Source organism: Yarrowia lipolytica, chromosome 1C, assembly GCF_001761485.1.
Source record: "Yarrowia lipolytica chromosome 1C, complete sequence".
Lineage (NCBI taxonomy): Eukaryota > Fungi > Ascomycota > Dipodascomycetes > Dipodascales > Yarrowia > Yarrowia lipolytica.
The window spans coordinates 439738-459922 of record NC_090772.1 but is presented as its reverse complement, the minus strand read 5'-3'; the positions used below and the strand labels follow the sequence as shown (position 1 = coordinate 459922).

Sequence of the window (20185 nt, the reverse complement as noted above, 5' to 3'; positions counted from 1 at the left end):
CTTACTGGTTCTGCCCCGGTCGGAGCATTGTGTCCACCTCATGGAGAGTGGTCACCCTAGGGGGGTTCGGGGGACTGTTCGGGGGTTCTACAATCTCGTCTACCGAGCTGAGTGTCGCACCGTCGTGGAAAACTTTGAAGTGGCATGTAGACAGGAATGTCGGGCACCTCCCGTCAATGAACTTTGCTACCTCCTGAGAAGGCAGCCAGCAGAGTCTGTTCTCCGACCTGTCCGGGTTCAGGATTTGCACCGGAACCTCGCTCGAGGCGGTCTGGAAGACCGCAATGTGCTTCTTGCCGAGCGTGGTGTGAGAGGGCTCGCCAGAGAAACTGGAGGTGGTGTGCCCTCCTCGGGGTCGGCCCTCGTGGATACTTCCGGGGGGGGGTTGTGTTTGGTTGGTCGTGTTGGGACTGGTGTGGTCGTGGGGAAGGCCGTTGTTGGTGGCCTCGGTGTTAAGCGGGGTAGCGGGGGGAAGAAACTGGGTGACATCAGGGGCTACTTCAGGGTGAGCAAGTGCGTCAGGCTGGGTGTCAAAGCCGTTCATGGATACGTCAGCCTGTTCCGTTTCCTGGTCGTCGGGAACTGTGTCTTCCTCGGAGGCGGGGATGTTGATGGGTAGATTCTGAGTTCCATGCTGCTGGTTCGTAGAGGGCAGCTGGTTAGTTTGCTCGGTCTCTTCGGGTGTGTCCTCTCCGGTTTTGTCGCTCAAGACTTCAAAGTTGTAGTAAGATCGGAGGGGCTTCTGACCGGTGGGTTGGGGGGACGTGTCTCGAGTCCGTCTATGTCTAGGGGACTTAGTGCCGACGGTCTCCCACTGGTGAGTAGCAGGCGTGTGGTGGAACTTGCGAGTTTGGACCGGGGGCTCCACGGTGGATGGGGCATGGATGGAAGCAAGGGCTTTACCTCTCTGTGGGAGGGTACCCTGGTGAGCGCGGGTGCGGAAGATCTTGGGAGTGACCATGTCTTTCTCGGGGCAGGCCTCCCGGATGTGCTTAGTGCTCTTGCACTTAACACAGATGTTATCGCCGTTGGCGAAGTGCATCTTGATCAACTTTGAGCCGGTAAGCCTAGCCTTGGTGGGATCCAGGTTGACGAAGAAGTCGGGGATGGTCTGGGGCAGGGTGGAGCCTAGGAGAGCACGAACTGCGATCACAGGACCCGAGATGTTCTGATGGTTGGCAGAGGTCATCAGAAGGGTGCCACTCAAGAGGGAGGAACCTGGAATGGCCTGATCAATGTCTACGTCGAACTGGTTGAGAATAGCGTTGAGGTGGATCTTGAAAGCATCCTCCGTCTGACGCTCCATCTTCATGTACGAGGGTAGGTTGAAGTAGTAAAGTACTCTTCGTCCAGCAGGGTTAGCCGAGCCCTTCCTCATGATGCGATAATCTTGAGTATTGGCCTCAACAATGAGACTAACTGTCTCCAGAATGACAGCCATTCGTTGTTCGTGGGGGTCAGTGAGGGCGTCCGACGTCAGGTAGTGCCAACCATTTCCCACTTGGTAGCAGTCTTCAGGGTCCTGTTCTAAGTTAATCTGGTCGATCAGGTGGGGGACGATGTCTAGGTTGTGCCTGGACAGGTCAAACTCCGCCAGACCAACCTGACCCTTGATCTCGTCGAACTTTTCGATGACGCCCTCGAGGACACTGATGGTGTCCTTCTCGTCGACTTCAGCGGCGTTATCGAGGTGCTCGAGGAACATGGAGATAGGAAGATTCCAATCAGGGGTGGCGGAGCGGTCAAGAGCTCTTCGGAAGAAGTTTTCCTTGCTGGCTACATAGGACACGTTGAAACGGCCGGAGGTATGCCTACCATTCGGCGCCGCAAGGGGCTCCGAAATTCGCTCCTTGTTGAGGTTGAATTTGAGTGTGGAGGGGTTCGATGTCAGGAGAGCCTTGACTTCGGCCTTGCTCTTCCAGGCGTTGAGGGTGATATTGTTGTCGTTTTTTTTGTCGTTTTTGTCGTTTTTGTCGTTTTTTTTGTTGTTTTCATCGTTTTTGTCGTTTTTTTGGATTTTTTCAATGTCGGTTTGGTTGGGGGTTTCGGTTGAGGTGGCTCCATCACCTCGCGATAAATCAGGAGGTGGGGGGTTCGGAGCGCCCAAGGAGTTACCCGCCGAAGCTTGGGCTTGCGCTGTTTCCATGGTGAACGTTTTTTCTGGTCGCGCTCGATTAATATAAGATGTCTTTCGATATAGATAGTCTCCCAATTTTGTAAGCAAGTTCTAACAAAATGACTCAACTAGATTACTTAATTATACTGGATAACCCCCATGAAGACTCTATCTGTCCGAGCAGCCATGTCTCATATGCAAAACCGTCATAAATCTATTCTTTCTATTTCACCTGGTAATAATAATACATTTCTTCTTCGTTACTCCCCTACTCCTTATCAACGTTCACCTTCTTGGGTTCAGGCTTACCCTCGATCTTGGGGATGACTACCTCCAGAACGCCGTTGGTCAGCTTGGCTGTGATGTGGTCTGGATCGATGTTTTCTCCCTGGGGGATTCTGATTCGTCTTTCGAATTCTCCACACTGTCGCTCGTTGATAACCAGTCCCAGACTGTCCTTATCGGTCTCTGAACATGTCTCGCCACTGACAGACAAGACTCTGGCTTCATCTTCGAACTCCACCACAATGTCATCCATCTTGACGCCTGGAAGCGACATGGAGACTCGAATGCGATCGGGTTTGTTGTACAGATCCATTTGGGGCACAAACTTGAAGGAGGAGGGCAGCTGAGGGGCCTGAGACGATGTGGGAGACCGGGTGAGCGAGTTGTCCAGGAATGGAGACGACATTGTCAAGTCTCCAACTCCTCGGAATGGATGGTCGATGTAGTCGATAATGTGTCGCATGGTGATTGTAGGCTGTGTTTCGTTGGTTGTGTGGATGGTGTCGCACTTGTGTAGATAAATCGACTTTGCAGGTTGTAGATTGGACTTATTCGCTGATCAAATTGCTTGGATAATGACATTTCTAGTCCCCTTCCGCACCCTTTATACCTCCCTCGCAAAGTTGTGAAACATCCGTGGATTAAATTAAGCGTTCATCCGATCTATCAGCATCATGACCTGCACTTGGCGGCTTGGCAGACAGCACGTTACAGAAGAAGAAATCACTCCACAGAGTCGATCGTCAGATGTAGAAATACAAATGAGTCTCCACAAGACCCCAGCTGTCACGTGGAGCCTTGCCACCTTTGCCCAAAAGAAATATTTCCCCAGATCAACTAGTTTAGCTGAAGTTTAACCGAAAGCTGTTTGGATGCTTGTCTGAAGAAGGCCATGGTAGATGGTACAGTGATAGAATGGAGCCCAGATTCGACAAGCAATAATATCCTACAGTTCCTTATTAATATCCCGAATATCGCGTCAACACCACCACAATTGGCGGTTTTACAGCCAACGGTCGAATGCACAAAATCCTTCTGGAACATTAGTATGAACTCTAATGAACAGGACAAAACACGTCTGCGCCATCAAATCTGACAATTATTCATATCATATTGATCGTAATCACGTGAATAACACAGATACAGCCTCCATTTCTCTCCATCTCCTACCTTACTCCCTCCATGACCCACACTTCTGACCTCAACCCACCAACCTAAATCTCAGACCACAATAAAGTTATGGGGTGATATCTCCACGTGCGGAGGAAAGCAGAGAGACATCGGGGCTGGGTTCGAGGCTGGGGAGGAGGTCATGGGATCACGTGATTGCTCCGGTATCTCATGCTTCTTGCTCAACAAGTCAACCACAGAAGTGCTTTTGACCGTTGAACAATGGTAAAAGCAATATGCCAATTGAGCGTTGAGAGTATCTGTAGTTTAAAGTCGACAAGGGTGGACAAACAGCATTTGACTGTAACTCCCCGTTACAAACTTGACATGATCTCAATACACCAAACTGCTCTTCTGACGCCCTACTTTCATTGACGGCAATAATCTCCAACATTCCGAGGCTTCAGATCAGGCGTTGTTTGTGTATCACACTTCTGCCTGAACCTTGTACATTATCAGCCCACATACGCATGGCTGTGCATACGAGGATTGGGTGGAAAATGTTGAGGGTTCAATTCGGGGTAATTTAGTTGATGTGGAGAAAATCTGAGTGAATAATCAAAACCAGTGAAAATATGGGTGCATTTTTTTATAAAAAATGTGAGTTTTTTCCCCTCTTTTTGGGCTCCAAACACGCTCTTCCATTCCAAGATATGTACTTTAAAGTTTCGTCTTCTAGAAGATACTGCAGGGAGCTGGGACTCGTAGAGAACAGAAACGTCACCATAACAGAGGGTAAATATAGTCTGATATCTAATTGGTTCACTAATTCGATCTCCCCATGATCATGTGATTCGATTGCTGTTGTCATTTTATGTTTGGCTCCAAAATTGCGTATTGTAACGTCTGTCAAGATCTCCGACCCTCGGGCCGGAGTTAAACGTTACTGGGCTTTGTTACCAGACATCACTGGGTATGGTATAAATATGGCTGTGGAATCCGCTGAGGGAGCCAGAAAACGTCTTCAGACACAAACGCAACCACAACAACAACCATACCAAAAATGCACGGCAGACTCGACAACTTTTTCGCAGAGAGACCCTACCTTCCTCACCTGAGATCTCATGACAACAGTCTGACTCAGGATGCTAAGCCCACCGGAGCTCCCTTTGCCCCTCCCATGGATTTGTACGACAACGAAAAGCAGTACCTGATTCATCTTTCTCTTCCCGGAGTGTTTCCCGACGATTTGGAGGTTGAGACTGATGCTGATCTGAGACTCATTACCGTCAAGGGAGTGTTCCGAAACCCCTACGAGGACATGAACGAGAATCTCAGAATCAACGAGCGACGAAGCGGCGCCTTCGAACGACAGATCAAGTTCCCCAAGGGCACTGTTGTTGAGGAAGACAACATCTCTGCCAAGCTGACTAATGGTGTTTTGGAGATTAGTCTCAAAAAGGTGGAGGGTAAAGAGAGAGAGGTCAGACGGATTAAGGTGGAGTGCTGCTAAGCAAATTACTTGCCAGAGACTAGTGGTGAAGCGATTAATGATGAAGAAGTAGCTGGATTTTGCAGGAGAACCTGTACTATACTATGACTTCTCCTTCGTCTGCTACAACTAGTTAAGTAATGGGTGTTATCACACCATATGTATATTGAATGAATAATGACCACTCTTGGATTTTGTATACTGTAGCTCCAACTTTTGCTGTCATCCAATTTCCACTCATCCAGTCGGTCACGCACTATGCTCGTTCCGTAACTCCAGTCACAAGTAAATCTCTGGATCCGTACATTACTGATCGACTCGAAAGACCCCTGTTCACCATGGTTATACCACTACCATCAGTCTCAGAAACACTAGAAAATCTCCGTAGACCGTCTCATACCGCCTTCAATGTTGTCTACAGTTGGTATGGGCTGGTACCTGGCATTCAAGCCAACTGCCAATCAAAGAACGAGAGAGATTCAATTACGGAACTAATGTGTGCTTGTATTTGTACCGTTACCCTTGGTTCATCTCCTTTATAATGTACCCATACATATCAACAATTCGAGTCACGTGACCTGCCCTGTCCTCCCTCTTGGGGCTGATCATACAGACGTGCATCATTAATATTGTAGAAAAGAGGAATACAGCTGAGACGTCACCCAAGGGGGGTATTTGAGTGCGTGGTATGTGTTTTTATACCCATCCATCCCCTTTCAACTTCACATCACTCTTTCATCTCCACCCTACAGGCCAACTAATTGTCTATTAGTCCAGTTACGATATCGTACTTACGGCTCACCATGACTCCAACCACACAGCCCACCAACTACTGGAATGAGGATCGTGAGAAACGCTTCTTGTGTACAGGGTGTAACATTGTCATGTCGAAGAAAGAAGCTCGAACTCATCACTTGTTTGTCTCCTGTCGAAGCGGCTTCCTCAGGGTGTAATTGAGCTCCTTGGGGGCAGGCCCAGCTGGACGTCATGCATACATCTATTTATTTTAATTCAACAAATGCTACAAGTAATTTCAACTATTTTCCTGATTTAGTTGGCATATTTTCTGCAATGTCGAGTATGTTCATCCAGAACTAAGTGTGACTTAATTGAACAAATTTGTATTACTGTTGTTGTACCTGTGTTAAAAGTTGCACTTTTACGACTACAAGTACTTTTTACAGGTATCAGGTGTGTTATTTGTAAGAATCACCTCTTTATTCGCCCACTGAGACCCTCTCATTCCGACTCCTTTTCGTGTGCTGTTCCCCTTCAAGTACAGTACATCCCATTCCTGATGACATAATCCTATTTGCCTCATTTGGGAGTTTGCTGGGGATGGCATAAAATGTCTCAAAAAGGTCCCAAAAGTACTCCGATTGTAAATCTGAAGCCACCAATAGATTTCTCGTGCCCACATTAAAGTACAAAAGTGGCACTATTTCCGTACCAAATCGATCTCATCATCCCCCAACAATCCTCACCCAACCTCATCCTCCAGCGACTTGAGTTTTAACTTAACTTTGACGTCGATAAATTCACCCACTCTGCAACGACACTGAGGACCAGCAACAGTGATTGTGGAGCTACACTGACGATACAAGCACGATAGGAGGCCCATCGACGCGTGACGACACTTGAAATACGACAGACAAGCTATACCATTAAACAGCTCTCACAAAGCAACCATAAACACATACACAGAATCCAACACACACACCCCATACGTTCAGAATCCCACAAAACACAAGACACAAGCCACACAATGACAGATAGATGCGAAGTGGAAGACGTGCCCAACGACATGCAACCTCGATCACCCGAGCAGGTTTCCCACCTGTCAGCTTCTCCTGAAGACGTGACGATTGAGCAGGTGGTCAATGCTTCCAACAACAACAACAATACTCTAACTCCTCTGGCTGAGTCTTCTGCCGGTGCCACCCACACACCACCATCATCCGTGCACATTGTCAACGAGCAGAAGCTGGCAGTGCGTTCGATCCGACAATTCCTTCAATCTAAATCTGCATACGATGTTCTCCCTGTGTCGTTCCGGCTCATTGTGCTGGACACGGCACTGCTGGTGCGAAAGTCGCTGACCATATTGCTGCAAAATAACATTGTCAGCGCGCCTCTGTGGAACTCCAAGACGTCCAAGTTTGCCGGTCTTCTGACTGCCGCAGACTATATCAACGTGATCCAGTACTACTTCCAGAACCCGGACAAGATGGAGGAGATTGACAAAATCACGCTAGATGACTTCCGTGACGTGGAGAAGGCGGTGGGCGCCAAACCGATCGAAACCATTTCGATCCACCCCATGAAGTCCATCTTTGAGGCTTGCAAAAAGATGATTGAGAGCAAAGCCAAGCGAATCCCACTGATCGATAGAGACGAGGAAACGGGCCGAGAAATTGTCGTTTCCGTGCTGACCCAGTACCGAATCCTCAAATTTGTGGCGCTCAACTGCAAGGAGACGCGTGGTCTGATGATGCCTATCTGCTCGCTCCCCAAGCTGGGTGTCTTCAAGGGACTCGCCACGGCCCACATGGACACCCCCGTGGTCCAGGTCATCAAGCTGCTGGTGGACGCGCGGGTGAGTTCGATCCCCATCGTCGACACCCACAACCGACTCATGAACGTGTACGAAGCCGTGGACGTGCTGGCACTGATCAAGGGCGGCATCTACACCGATCTGACACTGTCTGTCGGAGAGGCGCTCATGCGACGGCCCGAGGACTTTGAGGGCGTGTACACATGCACTAATCAGGACCGTCTGGATACCATTATGAACACGATCCGACGGTCACGGCTGCATCGACTGTATGTGGTTGACGGAGACGGCAAGTTGGAGGGCGTGGTGACCCTGTCCGACATTCTCAGATACTTGTTGTTTGACGAGGATGTCGAGCAGGTGGAGGTTAAGTAGAGCCACAAGTAGCGGCAACGCGACTACTCGTGAACGCAGTCATTAGGTAATCATATTCATTTGGAGTAATATTTGAACAACTTGCTCAATGAGTGATGGGCTGATTGTACCACCTGCTTTAGGAAAAGTGGACTCCAATCTCCAATTGGTAGTACGTGTCTGTGTAGCTTAGAATAAATTACATTAATATAAATACTGCCCTATGGGGCTTATTTTTCTCCCTTCATGGAGCTCTATGTTTTCCTCAGCAATGATTGCGAGCTGGGGGGGGGGGGGGGGGGGGGGGGGGTTGGATTGTAGTGTAAATTGGGGCGCTGTCGGTCCCGTTACATCTTCGTCTTGGAACCATGCAACAGATGACTGATATGGTGAGGAGCGTTTCCGAGCTGAACACTGAAACTTCTCTCCTTTGAACCCTCTCTAGAGTTGCTACCAGAGCCATCCTTATCAGGATAGGGAATGGCCACAGAGTTGCTCTTCTTGTGACTGTGACTGTGGCTGTGGCTGTGGCTGTGGCTGTGATTGTGATGATGTTCAGGGAAAAATCCTCCAATATGGGGGTGTCGTAGTCCAGTGGCAGCCGAAGCAGCTCCTGTCAGATGGTGACTGGCAACATGGGCCTTGTCTCGCAGCTCTCTCTGTAGAGAAATGAACGACTGGGAGGCCGAAGGAGTGCCGGAGGGCGTGTTTGAAGCAGAGTTAGATGAGTTGGAGCCATCAAAGTCCCGCTCCTCCTTCTCGAAAGATCCCCGTCGCGGCTCAAACGAAATGTTCTCCAACGCACGCGACATCTTTCGGGCAGGTCGCGAGTTGTTGAACATGTTAGTGAACCGCTCAGCAACGGTATCGTCATCAATGGTGGCCGAAGAAGACGCTGTGGATGCTGCAGAGTGCGTTCTAGCAACCTCCAGCGTAGATGCAGACGATCTCTGAGACCGGGTGGAGTTTGCAAACAGCACCTTTTTGCTTCGAGGCAGCTCCAGCTGCGTGTCCACCTCTTCCAACACCTCGTCATCGTCCTCTTCAATGGCAGACTCGGTGTCTGTGATGGCCCGCAGGTCAGCTGGTTGAGCCAGGCCCGAGTAGTTAACGCTTCTGAGCCGGTCCAGCTCCTCCATCTCTTCCAGCTGCTCAAAAGTAGCAATACCAGACACCTGGGATCGAGATCGCATGTACTGAGATCGTCGGTTGAAAGAGGAGCCTGAACTAGAAGATGAGGAAATAGAAGGACGTTTTGCCATGGACGTGGCTGGCGTGGTAGACTCGTCGTCAGAGTAGGTCAACGAAGACCGAGGAGAACAAGAAGACACTGTCCCCATGGAAACAATACTGTTCATTCTATCCGAGGACATTCGCTCGGACATCCTCTCGGAGGAGTTCGATACCAGAGGTCCAACTCGACCGCGCAGCTTCAGAGATACTTCTGCAGCAGCCATGATCACATTGTAATTTTCGGGGTTGTCGAAAATGGCATCGTGGGTTCGAGTGAGGGTCGAGAACATGTTGAAGCGAGACACTCGGTCATGAACACGCTTGGACTCGTTAAGAGTGGCCAGGCCGGGACCAGGAATGTACCCGGATTGAGAAAAGGCCCGGCGAGTGGACAGAAGACGTCGGTTTTCGCCTTCAGAAGACACAATCGAGGCAGTTTCACCCAGTTGAGGGTATTCTCGACACATGTCTGAGGACACAAACCGGACCACAATAACAGTCACATTGTCGGCTGCTCCATGTTTGAGCGCATATGAGACCAGAGTGTCGGAAGCAACTTTACAATCATCAACATGTCGAATCAAATCAACACAGGTTTGATCGTCAACAACATCCCAGAGGCCGTTTGAGGCCAGAATGAGGAACTCATCCGCAGCCCCAAGAACGGTATCGGATACAAATGGCCGGGACGAAATGTACCGTTTGAAGCTCTTGTCTCCGAGAGATCTGGTGACTCTGTGGAGACCGTCAACCTTCTTGTGGGTGATCAGACCTCCACTAGCCACGACTCTTTCACGTTCTGAAGGGGCAGACAACGTGTGGTCTGCAGTCATACGTTGAGCTCGTCCCTTATGGCTCAAGACGCACACACTATCACCCACATTGGCTACGACGAGACGTGTTATCATGCTTCCATCGTGATTATTGGACGACTGGGCCAACGATTCGCGTCTAGTATGTTCAATGTAAGCCACTGTGGCACATGCGCCTCCAAGCGAGTATCCCGATCTCGACACGATCCACTCATTGAGTTTGTAGAAGGCAGCTGATATTCGAAGCGACAGGTCGGGGGTGTAGTATCTTGGTTGAGAGGGAGTTGTATTATTGTTTGTGTTAGGAACCTGTAGATTGTTGGTGTTTGGCGCATTTGTTGCATTTGTTGCATTGTTGGCACCACTCGTATTAGTCGTATCTGTCACCACAGACTGTGAAACACTCATAGCACGGGCGTACATGCTAGGACGGGGTTTGTTGCCCACTGGACGTTCATGGACAGCACCCAGGGCCGCGTAAATCAAGGGTCTGAGCTTCGATTTGCACCACAGAGCAGTTGCGTCGCCTCCATGGCCGTCGTAGACTCCAAAAAACGCCCGGCTTTCGCTCACGTGGATGTCGTGACAATCATTCATCCGGGTTCGGAAGTCGGAGTTTTGAATTGCCGACGATGCATAGGAAAGGTTTAGGTGGGTGTGATTCACCGGTTGGTCTGAGGGCGCGTGCGTAGACACTGTGGGAAGCTGTATTTTGCTTGCAGAGTTATTTTGATTACTGTTCTCCGAGTTGCGGTGGCTTTCGCTTCTGTGGACGGAGTTGTCGGAGTTCCTGTGGCTGCTGTGGCTGTGTCGCTCTGAAACGTTGGTCTGACTGTTGGCAGCGCTGGTACTGGGACTCCTGCGCACCAACAGATCCGCAGTGGAGACTCCGCGCATATTGGCGGATTGTGGGCTGTAGTAGATTAGAGAATGAATTTTGGTGGTGTTGTAGACAAGACACTGGTCTTGGTGGGGGAGACGGGGCCCTGAGAGGTAAGAAGATAGAGCCGAATAGGAGGTAAAGTAGAATCAGAAGTAAAGGGTGTGATCAGAGTGAGTGTATCACGTTGTTAGAGTCTGAGTTAGTACGTTGTATGAGAAGTTGCTGTCGAGTAGTAGCGGAAGAACGGCATGAGAGCAGTAACAGCAGGGGATCAAGAGTGTTCTGATCCACCGAAGGTGTTGGTGTTATTGGAAATGCTGTCTCAGATAGATCGCATGATTTAGTAGATCACACGTGTTTGTGAAGCCACGGTTTATCGGTAGATGAGTGGACGGTCAGTGCGACAGAAAGAGTATCAGAGAAGAAGCGATGGATCTGCTTGGAGCAGCTGGTTATGGGTAGCACCTGTGTACCAGAAACAGTATAGCACAGAAAAGCCCTCAGCCCGACATCTCACGCTCCCTTGACACATTGTACACCCCATTATGGCACATGTCGGAATGAATCGTTTTCAAACAGAAGATAGTGATACGTGCGTATGAAAAACAGTAGCTCTTGTAGCAGAAGTATAGTCTCCCATAGACTATCACCTTTGAGTCCATTACCAGCCCAAACAGGCAGGTGCAGCTCATTCTGTCTCTATCCACAACTTTTCAGCCGCTTGAGCTCTGCTTCTGTACAGTGCGACTTTTGTTCATCCTTCTGTACATCTGAGGTATCGTTGGTTCCGCTGATATGAATCTCACTAGGTAGACAACCGATCAGTGGCGCGAAAAAATACCATACGTCATGACCTTGGCACGCAGGTATCGTCTCCACCATACACTCCCTCGTGGTAGTACTCACTCTGTAGTAGCCGTCGGTATTTTGTTGGTAGCAACTGTGGCGGTTTGGTGGTCTGGTACTGTCACTGTGTCGCTCAGTGTTGCTCGTCAACTAGGCTGTTTGCCGTTTTTCGTCGCCCAGAAAGTCGTGTTGCAAACGTGTGTCGAAACCAGTATACAGTATTACTGTCTATCACACTTTTGCCAGACTTTCTTTTCATGCACAAGGTACTTTAGAGGCGTTAAAACGCGCATTACTACAGGCGGTGATTAAAAATATGTACAAACCGAGGGAAATTCGGCAAAAACCGAGATGCGGGGAAATAATAATGCCGAGTTACCCAAGTGCCCGTTGGACGGGCGGATATTCCGTTTCTGTCGCTCCTTGCCTTCCAGAACACCCACTTCAGCTCCCTTATACTCTCGGCTTGATTTTCACTCATATACAAACAAGGTTACCGACACCAAAGGACAAGAGCCGTGTGAAAATGAGGAGACGGATGACATTCAGCAGTTTGAACCGCCCTGGTGGATTCGCGTGACCAAAAAGGCCCAGGTCCCGACCAATCTGAACTGCTGACACATGTCGTCTGTACCAGGACACCTCCCCTTTATTTAAAGAACAAGGTTGACGGTTTTACGTGTAGGAAAAGTGTGACGAGCGTGTAAAGCAGTGCAAACGACAGCAGCTGAATGTGACAAAAGGTCCACAATGTTTGCTCAGAAATGCAAAAATAAGCATGTATATAGGCTCTGAGGCCATCGATAGCCGTTGCGCGGCCCAGAGTGAGCTGATTTTCCAAACCCGCGGGTTTTCCAGCAAATTTTGACATCTTTTCACTCTCCTTTTTTATCCCGCTCGAAAATCAAATCGACGAGAGGCTACTCCACATTGCTCCATTTGCTACATGTAGGCTGCACGTTTCCAGACATTAAAAAAAATGTCATAAACGTAATACACAACTAACTCCGTTATCTCCGTTCCCCACACTCCGAAACCGCTCCCCACACGGGTCTTGGTGGCGACAAATAATTCTTGTGGCACCTCTGGTCGCTAGCACCATCTCTAGACGCAACGGACGTAGGTATTTTTCCGGACGCCGTTATTAGAGCCTTTGTAGGCCGTTTTTTTGCATGGCCTTAACATTTGGACCCAACCTAGTTTGGGTACCAAAACCCTAGCCCTTACCCAAACCGTATACCCCAAGAGGTTAATCAAAGGGTGCTAAAAAAAATGTTTGGGAGCACGAGCAGGTCTATAGACAACGGTTTATGGATGACTTTGACTTGGGGGTTGATGAGGGCAGGGTAGGGGTTTGGGCTGGTCGTGTGGGTGTGTCTGTGTCTTTGTGGTTCAAACTCCTTTACTGATCTTCTCCCCAAAGGGGTTTTTGGTACTTTTACAGACCTCCTATTCCCCAAATGGTCCTACACCCTATCCTCATAGCGCCGTATTACAGCCGAACCAGCACTTGATCGAGGCACACGAGAAGATCCCACTGGAACCTTAACTAAAAATCCAACTACGACTCTGTTGAAAGCCAACTAGAAAGGCTAACCACGTCGAGGCCAATAAAAGCCATCTATTAGCCGTTAATAAGGAGGTTTTCTGGAAATATAACGGGACTTAACAGAGTTACAAGGCATCACGGTGGGTCCCTGTAATGCAATTGCTTTGGAAAAACAACATTTGGACGAGTCCAGCCACACCTACTTGTAGTAGAACATGATCCAGCTGCTTTGGGATAAATAGCCGAGCAACGTGCGTGGTGGTGATGAGAGGGGTAGAGCATGAGAGAAGTGCAGATTGGACAAAGTCGGTCACTTGACCCCCACGAGAGGGAGGTGAGGCGAGGCGATCTTGCGTGTTTTTTATCAGATAAACAGCTCAATGTTTCAGAGTATAAGCGGTTAACAGTATGATAAGAAGCGTTAAAGTGGAGACAGTTGATATTGGTGGGGGAGGCTTCCAGGGGCTCTAAAAGACGCAATAATCAAGATACTACTTAGAAATTTGAAATGGATATTGTTTGGCGTGGTATTATCTGAGTTGTGAATTTTAGTGTGGTACTTCTTACGTGAGAAGGGTGGAGTTCATATCCTTTCTGATCATCTTCAACCAAAAATAGTGTTTTACAGTTGTGCATTGTGCAACATCTCCTTCTTAGTTCGATGACATACATATAAAAATAAAAACGTCGTACTGCGCCACCGTAGGACACCAAATCGAAGACTGAGTATGTATCGTACTTACAGTATTGTACTGTACGAGAACAAGTATTATTAGCACTGGTATCCGAAATACTTTTACGATGATGTCAAACCGTTCAGTCCGCCCTCAACGCCACCTCTACGGTAGTTTCAGTAAAACCACCACATAGATAGCGTCAGAAGCCGGTAGTGTAAGGGCAACGACACAGTGCGGGTCTCCATGAGCAAGCCCAGAGAGAGACCCACTAGCTGCAAAAATAGTTGTAACATTAAAAGACCCAAATTGGGCCGTTTCAGTTGTTACACTGAAAAGAACAGATACTACACTTGATCTAAGCCAAAAGGCAAAGAGATTTGTAAGGAGCAAAAAGGGGTACGGGGGAGAAGGTGTTTATATACTGTTGGGATGTTTAAACTCTATTTAAGTAGGGTAAGCATTCGAGTTAAGGCTCACATTTACCCATACAGACATGTACGCTTGTAAAGCTGGGAGGGGTTGGTAGCGAGTTAGAAAACAGGTCAATGAATGTGGTAGACTTGTTATTCCTTCGAAATGTAATTGAAAATATTCACCTCATTGACCACCTCCTTGGATTGTGCACAATTGATGAACACCATAAATTAGAATGATTGTTTGATTTCTAGTTTAAACATTAACCATTTCAGTTGAGACAATTGTTGGTCTCGCGGATGTCCTTCTTAAATATGCAGAAAAAAAAAAAAACAAGTAGCTTAGTTACAGCACTACTTTTGAGAGCAGTGCCATGTCAGAAACGAGTGATCTGAGGGCATTTTCTGTTGTCAAATCGAATGAAGAACTAATAAAACACCACTTTGAATGTCCGTAGCTGTTTGGTTGTCTCTAGAAGACGACCTACGACAAACAAGTATCAGGCCCTCGGCGCCCAGGACAGATACAGTTGTCTCACTGTACAGCATCACAACTAGTCCCCAAATTCTCGTCCATAGTGTATGAAGATGCAGTGAGTATTGTGTTCATTTAATGCACAGACATCAAAAAAACGTAAGACCCATTTCACAGTCTCATTTCGGTAACCATCCACTGTTCTCGAGCACCCTCTCTCCCTCTGATTAACTTCTTATCCTATAAAGCTTATGCATCATCGCGCCCAAAAAGGGAACCGTAAACAACTCGTCATCTACGCACCATTAAGCACCACAGGGGTGTTCTAGAAGCTAGGAAAGAGACAATGACGATCGCAAATTGCAATCAAACTTGTAGTTAAAGTCGGAGTATATATCCTCTGAAGCTTTGAAGACCTCTGAATCATGGTTTTCAGGTGTAGATGCGGCCACCAGTGTCATACTGTACAAGTACAGGGTACCTCATTACTGTACAAGTACCTCATTACTGTACAAGTACCTCCTTACTGTACAAGTACCTCCTTACTATACCAATGTTCCTGTTGTGCTTCCTCCACTTCAAAGACCAAAAATGTGTATCCATGTGGCATAATATATGTTCCCACTTCCTGTATTCCCTTCCGCTGTATTGAGGACGCGCAACAATGATCGAAACATTATTAGGGCCGAAGTCGATCGAAAGATGCCCAAATAGAATCGAAAGTAAAGCAATCAATCAATTCAATTACATGGATACATAAACATCAACAATTTTTCACTGTACGTAAAAAATCCATCGAGTTTCCCCAACTTTCCTTCCCCATCTACCAACATCGCCTAAAACTAACGAAAGCAAAACAAAGCTCATCGACACATCACACACAACCGTTATGGCCTGTCAAATGTCTCTACAGTAATCTTGTCTCTTAGCCTTGTATCCGCCCGACGAGTAGCTGTCGTCTTGTACATCATACCCCACAAACGGCGGCGGCTCATCGCATTATTAGAGTTTTGATGCTGAATTGAAGAAGCAGTATCTATCTCGTGGTTAAAACAACGGTAATGCTGTAAAGAACTCCAAACAGATTATTGCGAATCATCAATTCACTTTTCAATTGTCATATCCACTACATCTTCACCATTGACCCCTGTATCCATAAAGTCATCGCGTTATTAAAGTTTCGTCATACTACAGCCTACCAGCCACACGATTTTCCTACTACATCTCTTGATCATTGCTAACCAGGTGAAAAGCCCAATTGCATCTTTATATCATCATATAAACGTAATACCGTAGTATTATTTATATACTATCTCTACGATTCTAACTCCTCCAATTCGTTTTCGAAAAATCCCATTTCACACACCCCATATTTAACCTTTCTGTTATCTTCCCAAAAGGGTAATCAATAACAACCTCCTTATAACATCTGTCTCTGACACAGGTCATATCAATTCTTTGCTCACACTCACTTCTGACCAGACATCAGAGCCCTCGAAAAATATGTCGACAAAATCGCCTGTCACTCCTCGATACGGGCCTGCATTCTCCCTGACCTCTCCAAACTCGCATCCTCCTCATCCTCATCACTACACAAAAGACTCCTACTCCAAGGACTCGTCTTTCCTCAACGCTAGCAACTCTTGCTCCATCAAAAACTCGTTGTCGGACTACTCGACCGCCGACTACTCGAGCTTCTCCATCAAGAGCGACTTTTCGAAACCCAAGTCGCTGTTCAAGTCACCCAAAAAGCCCCAGAGTGTCATCGACTCTACTCCCTCCATCCTACAGCTCAATGTCGTCACTAACGATTGGTCCAGTAAGACCAACATCTCCAACAACAACTCTCAATTGAGCCCGAAGAAAAAGAAGGCCGTCACTGACAGATTCATCCCCAAGGTTGTGGGCGTCACCAAGCTCGACGAACGACCCGAAACTCGTGATACCTCTTCCGACCCCCGAGAATCCCTTGCTTCTTCGGATACAGCAGTCAAGAAACCCTCCAATAGCTCGCGTGAGACCCTGCGAAGCTCCCATGATAGAGAAATCGCCGACGCGTGCGGAATCTCGCTGTCACACAGAATCCTCGAGTTCCAACCAGCTCCCCCAAGCAGAACCCATGACCTGAGATCGGTATACAACCGACCTGTAAAACCCTCAGTTGCTGCTGTCAACAGACGAAAAGTCCCCACTTGTCCCGAGAGAGTCCTCGACGCCCCGGGCATCCTCGACGATTATTACCTCAACCTCCTGGACTGGTCGTGCGGAAACCAGGTCGCTGTGGCCCTCGAAAAAGCTGTCTACGTGTGGAACGCCGAGACTGGAAGCGTTGGCGAGCTGCTCGAGTCTCGCGATTACATCTCCTCGGTCAAGTGGTCTTGTGACGGTGCCTATCTCAGTGTTGGTCTGGGTTCGGGAGAAGTCCAAATTTGGGACGTGGAAGAGCAGACCAAGCTGCGATCCATGTTTGGCCAGACCTCGCGTGTGGGAGTTACATGCTGGGACCGGCATATCCTGTCTTCGGGGTCCCGTGATGGCCACATTTTCAACCACGACGTTCGAATCGCCCAGCACAAGGTATCTGAGATGAATCACCACCAGGGCGAGGTTTGTGGTCTAGACTGGCGGTCAGACTCGTCGCAGCTGGCATCTGGAGGTAACGATAACACTGTGTGCATTTGGGACGCCCGGTCCACTGTCCCCAAGTTTACCAAGACCAACCACAAGGCTGCCGTCAAGGCCGTGGCGTGGTGCCCCTGGCAGATGAATCTGTTGGCGACCGGAGGAGGAACCTACGACAAGTACATTCATTTTTGGAACACAACGACCGGCGCTAGAGTTAATTCCATCGATACGGGGTCGCAAGTGACCTCGATCAAATGGTCCCAGCATTACAAGGAGCTTGTTTCCACTCATGGCTTCCCCAACAACAATTTGTCAATCTGGTCGTATCCGTCGTGCACCAAGATTGTCGACGTTGTTGCTCACGACTCTCGAGTTTTGCATGCCACTCTGAGCCCTGACGGCCAGACGCTGGCCACCTGTGCGTCCGACGAGAACCTCAAGTTCTGGAAGATTTTTGAGTCCACCAAGAAGAGCGCCGGCAAGGAGGGCGTCATCCAGAGCAAGGAGATTTCCACTGTGGGTATTAGATAGGAGGATGTATATAGCTTTAATGAGTAGCATCGACTACGAGCGGTTGTTTTTATAGTCTGACTTGTAGTTGAGATGTAGTTTGTAATCCACACAGTCTCTGAGTGTTGTCATCTTCTATCCAGAATGAAGTGCTCAGATGGAGAGAGTACGACATTAGACTGTACTACAAGTAGTAGAACCAACTTATGGATGCTTGTATGAGATAGGCGCACTTCTCATGAGAGTTAGAGATATGGCATGCATCTCGAAATGTCAAGATGGATGGATGATTGGATATCCGAAGCGAGACTGTAAGATGAATGTCCTCAGACGCTAGTTAAAATAGCTACACGACCTTCTGGTATGATGCTGTGGTTTCTCTGCAAGGATACCCAAGTGAGTATCGAGTCCATTTTGGGGTCTTAGGCTCTCTTGTTTGTTCTCTGCGCACAGTTCACTCCAGATAATCCTCTGGGCGGTCAGTTAGGGCTCTTTCCATACATCTACTTTACGTAAACGCTGTCTACAGTGTTATAACCTCACCATACATTTCTATCTATGACCAGGTTGTCAACCATCATCTGTTGACCAGACAGGGACATGGCAATGAGCCTGTCATTATACTTTATAACAGCTTTTAGTTAGCTGTTACTCGACTCACCAACTTCCGTTACGCTCAATTGGTTCGTCTAGTTCTTTCCAGCACCGGCTCGGAAGTAAATGACATCTCCATCCTCAACCACGTAATCCTTACCCTTTTGTTGCAGCTTTCCGGCAGCCTTGACGGAGGCATCGTCGCCGTACTCGACCAGGTCCTCGTACTTGGTCACCTGGGCCAGAATAAAAGTGTTCATGAGATCGTTATGGATGACACCGGCGGCCTGAGGAGCCTTGGTACCGTTTCGAATGGTCCATTCTCGAACCTCATCGGCACCGGAGGTGAAGAAAGAGATCAGACCGAGAGTCTGTCGCATTGTGGTAATGATCTTGGGCAGAGAAGTGGTGGCACCAATCTCCTTGAGGTAGGCCTCGGCCTCCTCCTCGGTCTCCATGTGGGACAGCTTCTCCTCCAGGCAGACGGAGAAGGGGATGATGACGTCTCCGGGAGAGTTCTCGTCGATCCACTGTTTGATCTTCAGCAGGTACTTGTTCTTCTTTCGAACGTAATCCTTCTCAGACAGGTTGATGAGGTAGATGGCGGGCTTGGCGGTCAGCAGCAGCATCTCGTTGATGACCAGCACCTCCTTGCCAGTCCAGTTCTGGTTGGCAATTCGGTGGCCGTCCTCCAGCAGCTTGATGATCTTCTCGCAGGTGGCAGCCTCCTCCTTCTTCTGCTTGACCTCCATGGACTGTCCTCCTCGCTTGACAATCTTCTCGACTCCCTCAAGGTGCTTCTTGGCAAACTCAATGTCCTTGAGTCGAAGCTCGTCCTTGATGATCTGGAGATCTCGCACGGGATCAACGTCACCCTCGATATGGATAATCTCGGCATCGTCGAAGCATCGAACAACCTGGAAAATGGCATCAACAGCTCGGATGTTGGACAGGAAAGCGTTACCAAGACCCTCTCCAGCATGAGCACCCTTGGTCAGACCAGCAATGTCGTAAACGGTGATATGAGCAGGGACCTTGGAAGCGGGCTTGTACATCTCACAGAGCTTGTCAAATCGAGCAGAGGGGACGGTCACTCGAGCCTCCTCAGGCTCAATGGTAGCAAAAGGGTAGTTGGCGGGGTTACCAAGAGGACATCGAGTGATGGCCTGGAAAAAGGTCGATTTTCCAACGTTGGCCAGACCGACGATTCCGGACTTGAGGTTGTTGCCGGGTCGACCGAGCAGAATCTTCTCTTCCTTGACGTTCTTCTTGGGGGGCATTGTAGTGTGTGGTGTTAACCTGGTGATGAAATTTTTCACTGCTGAATACAGTAGATGACTTGGTTGGTTGTCATCCCTAACCCTAACTTTGAAGCCGGAGAGAGAGCAGAGAGTTGGTGACAGGCCAAGTTGTATAGGGCCAGGGCTTAAGTAGAGGCTTGTTTTGGAGTATGCTACACTCTCCTATAACTCGTATATATCCCGGGTTGTCTCTATTTTGGGCTCATTAACCATACGTGTCAAATCAAGGTTGAGCTTGGAATTTCAAAGAAAGAGTGGTTTGGGGGTTAGGGTTGGGAGAATGGGAGATGGATGCCCAAACCCCGAACGACGCGAGCATGTCAGATTGAGCTGACTTCCTAAGAGAAATGGCACGT

The 20185-nt window shown here is 48.4% G+C and overlaps 8 protein-coding genes and 1 non-coding gene across 9 annotated transcripts; 3 read left to right on the top strand and 6 right to left on the bottom strand.

Moving 5' to 3' along the window:
* Position 1: 1 nt before the first annotated feature.
* On the bottom strand, positions 2-2146 carry YALI1_C04577t (uncharacterized protein; the record flags this gene model as incomplete). Its single annotated transcript, XM_068282195.1, has 1 exon — positions 2-2146. One exon carries the CDS (start codon positions 2144-2146, stop codon positions 2-4), a length of 2145 nt encoding a protein of 714 aa, XP_068138296.1.
* Positions 2147-2384: 238 nt separating this feature from the next.
* YALI1_C04570g (uncharacterized protein) lies at positions 2385-2864 on the bottom strand (the record flags this gene model as incomplete). Its single annotated transcript, XM_501399.3, has 1 exon — positions 2385-2864. The coding sequence occupies one exon, from the start codon at positions 2862-2864 to the stop codon at positions 2385-2387; it is 480 nt and encodes a 159-aa protein (XP_501399.1).
* Positions 2865-4574: 1710 nt separating this feature from the next.
* YALI1_C04553g (uncharacterized protein) lies at positions 4575-5024 on the top strand (the record flags this gene model as incomplete). Its single annotated transcript, XM_501398.3, has 1 exon — positions 4575-5024. One exon carries the CDS (start codon positions 4575-4577, stop codon positions 5022-5024), a length of 450 nt encoding a protein of 149 aa, XP_501398.1.
* A 1459-nt stretch (positions 5025-6483) lies between these two features.
* On the bottom strand, positions 6484-6728 carry YALI1_C04532g (uncharacterized protein; the record flags this gene model as incomplete). The annotated part of the gene is made up of 2 exons (XM_068282194.1): positions 6484-6659; positions 6704-6728. The coding sequence occupies 2 exons, from the start codon at positions 6726-6728 to the stop codon at positions 6484-6486; spliced, it is 201 nt and encodes a 66-aa protein (XP_068138295.1).
* Positions 6729-6768: 40 nt separating this feature from the next.
* Positions 6769-7932, top strand: YALI1_C04531g (uncharacterized protein; the record flags this gene model as incomplete). The annotated part of the gene is made up of 1 exon (XM_066094226.2): positions 6769-7932. The coding sequence occupies one exon, from the start codon at positions 6769-6771 to the stop codon at positions 7930-7932; it is 1164 nt and encodes a 387-aa protein (XP_065950298.2).
* Positions 7933-8258: 326 nt separating this feature from the next.
* Positions 8259-10853, bottom strand: YALI1_C04490g (uncharacterized protein; the record flags this gene model as incomplete). Its single annotated transcript, XM_501396.3, has 1 exon — positions 8259-10853. The coding sequence occupies one exon, from the start codon at positions 10851-10853 to the stop codon at positions 8259-8261; it is 2595 nt and encodes an 864-aa protein (XP_501396.3).
* Positions 10854-14101: 3248 nt separating this feature from the next.
* On the bottom strand, positions 14102-14298 carry YALI1_C04456r. Its single transcript, XR_011031471.1, has one exon. It is a non-coding gene; the product is annotated as a YALI1_C04456p (small nuclear RNA).
* A 2004-nt stretch (positions 14299-16302) lies between these two features.
* YALI1_C04436g (uncharacterized protein) lies at positions 16303-17955 on the top strand (the record flags this gene model as incomplete). Its single annotated transcript, XM_501395.3, has 1 exon — positions 16303-17955. The coding sequence occupies one exon, from the start codon at positions 16303-16305 to the stop codon at positions 17953-17955; it is 1653 nt and encodes a 550-aa protein (XP_501395.1).
* A 668-nt stretch (positions 17956-18623) lies between these two features.
* YALI1_C04401g (uncharacterized protein) lies at positions 18624-19808 on the bottom strand (the record flags this gene model as incomplete). The annotated part of the gene is made up of 1 exon (XM_501394.3): positions 18624-19808. One exon carries the CDS (start codon positions 19806-19808, stop codon positions 18624-18626), a length of 1185 nt encoding a protein of 394 aa, XP_501394.1.
* Positions 19809-20185: the final 377 nt, after the last annotated feature.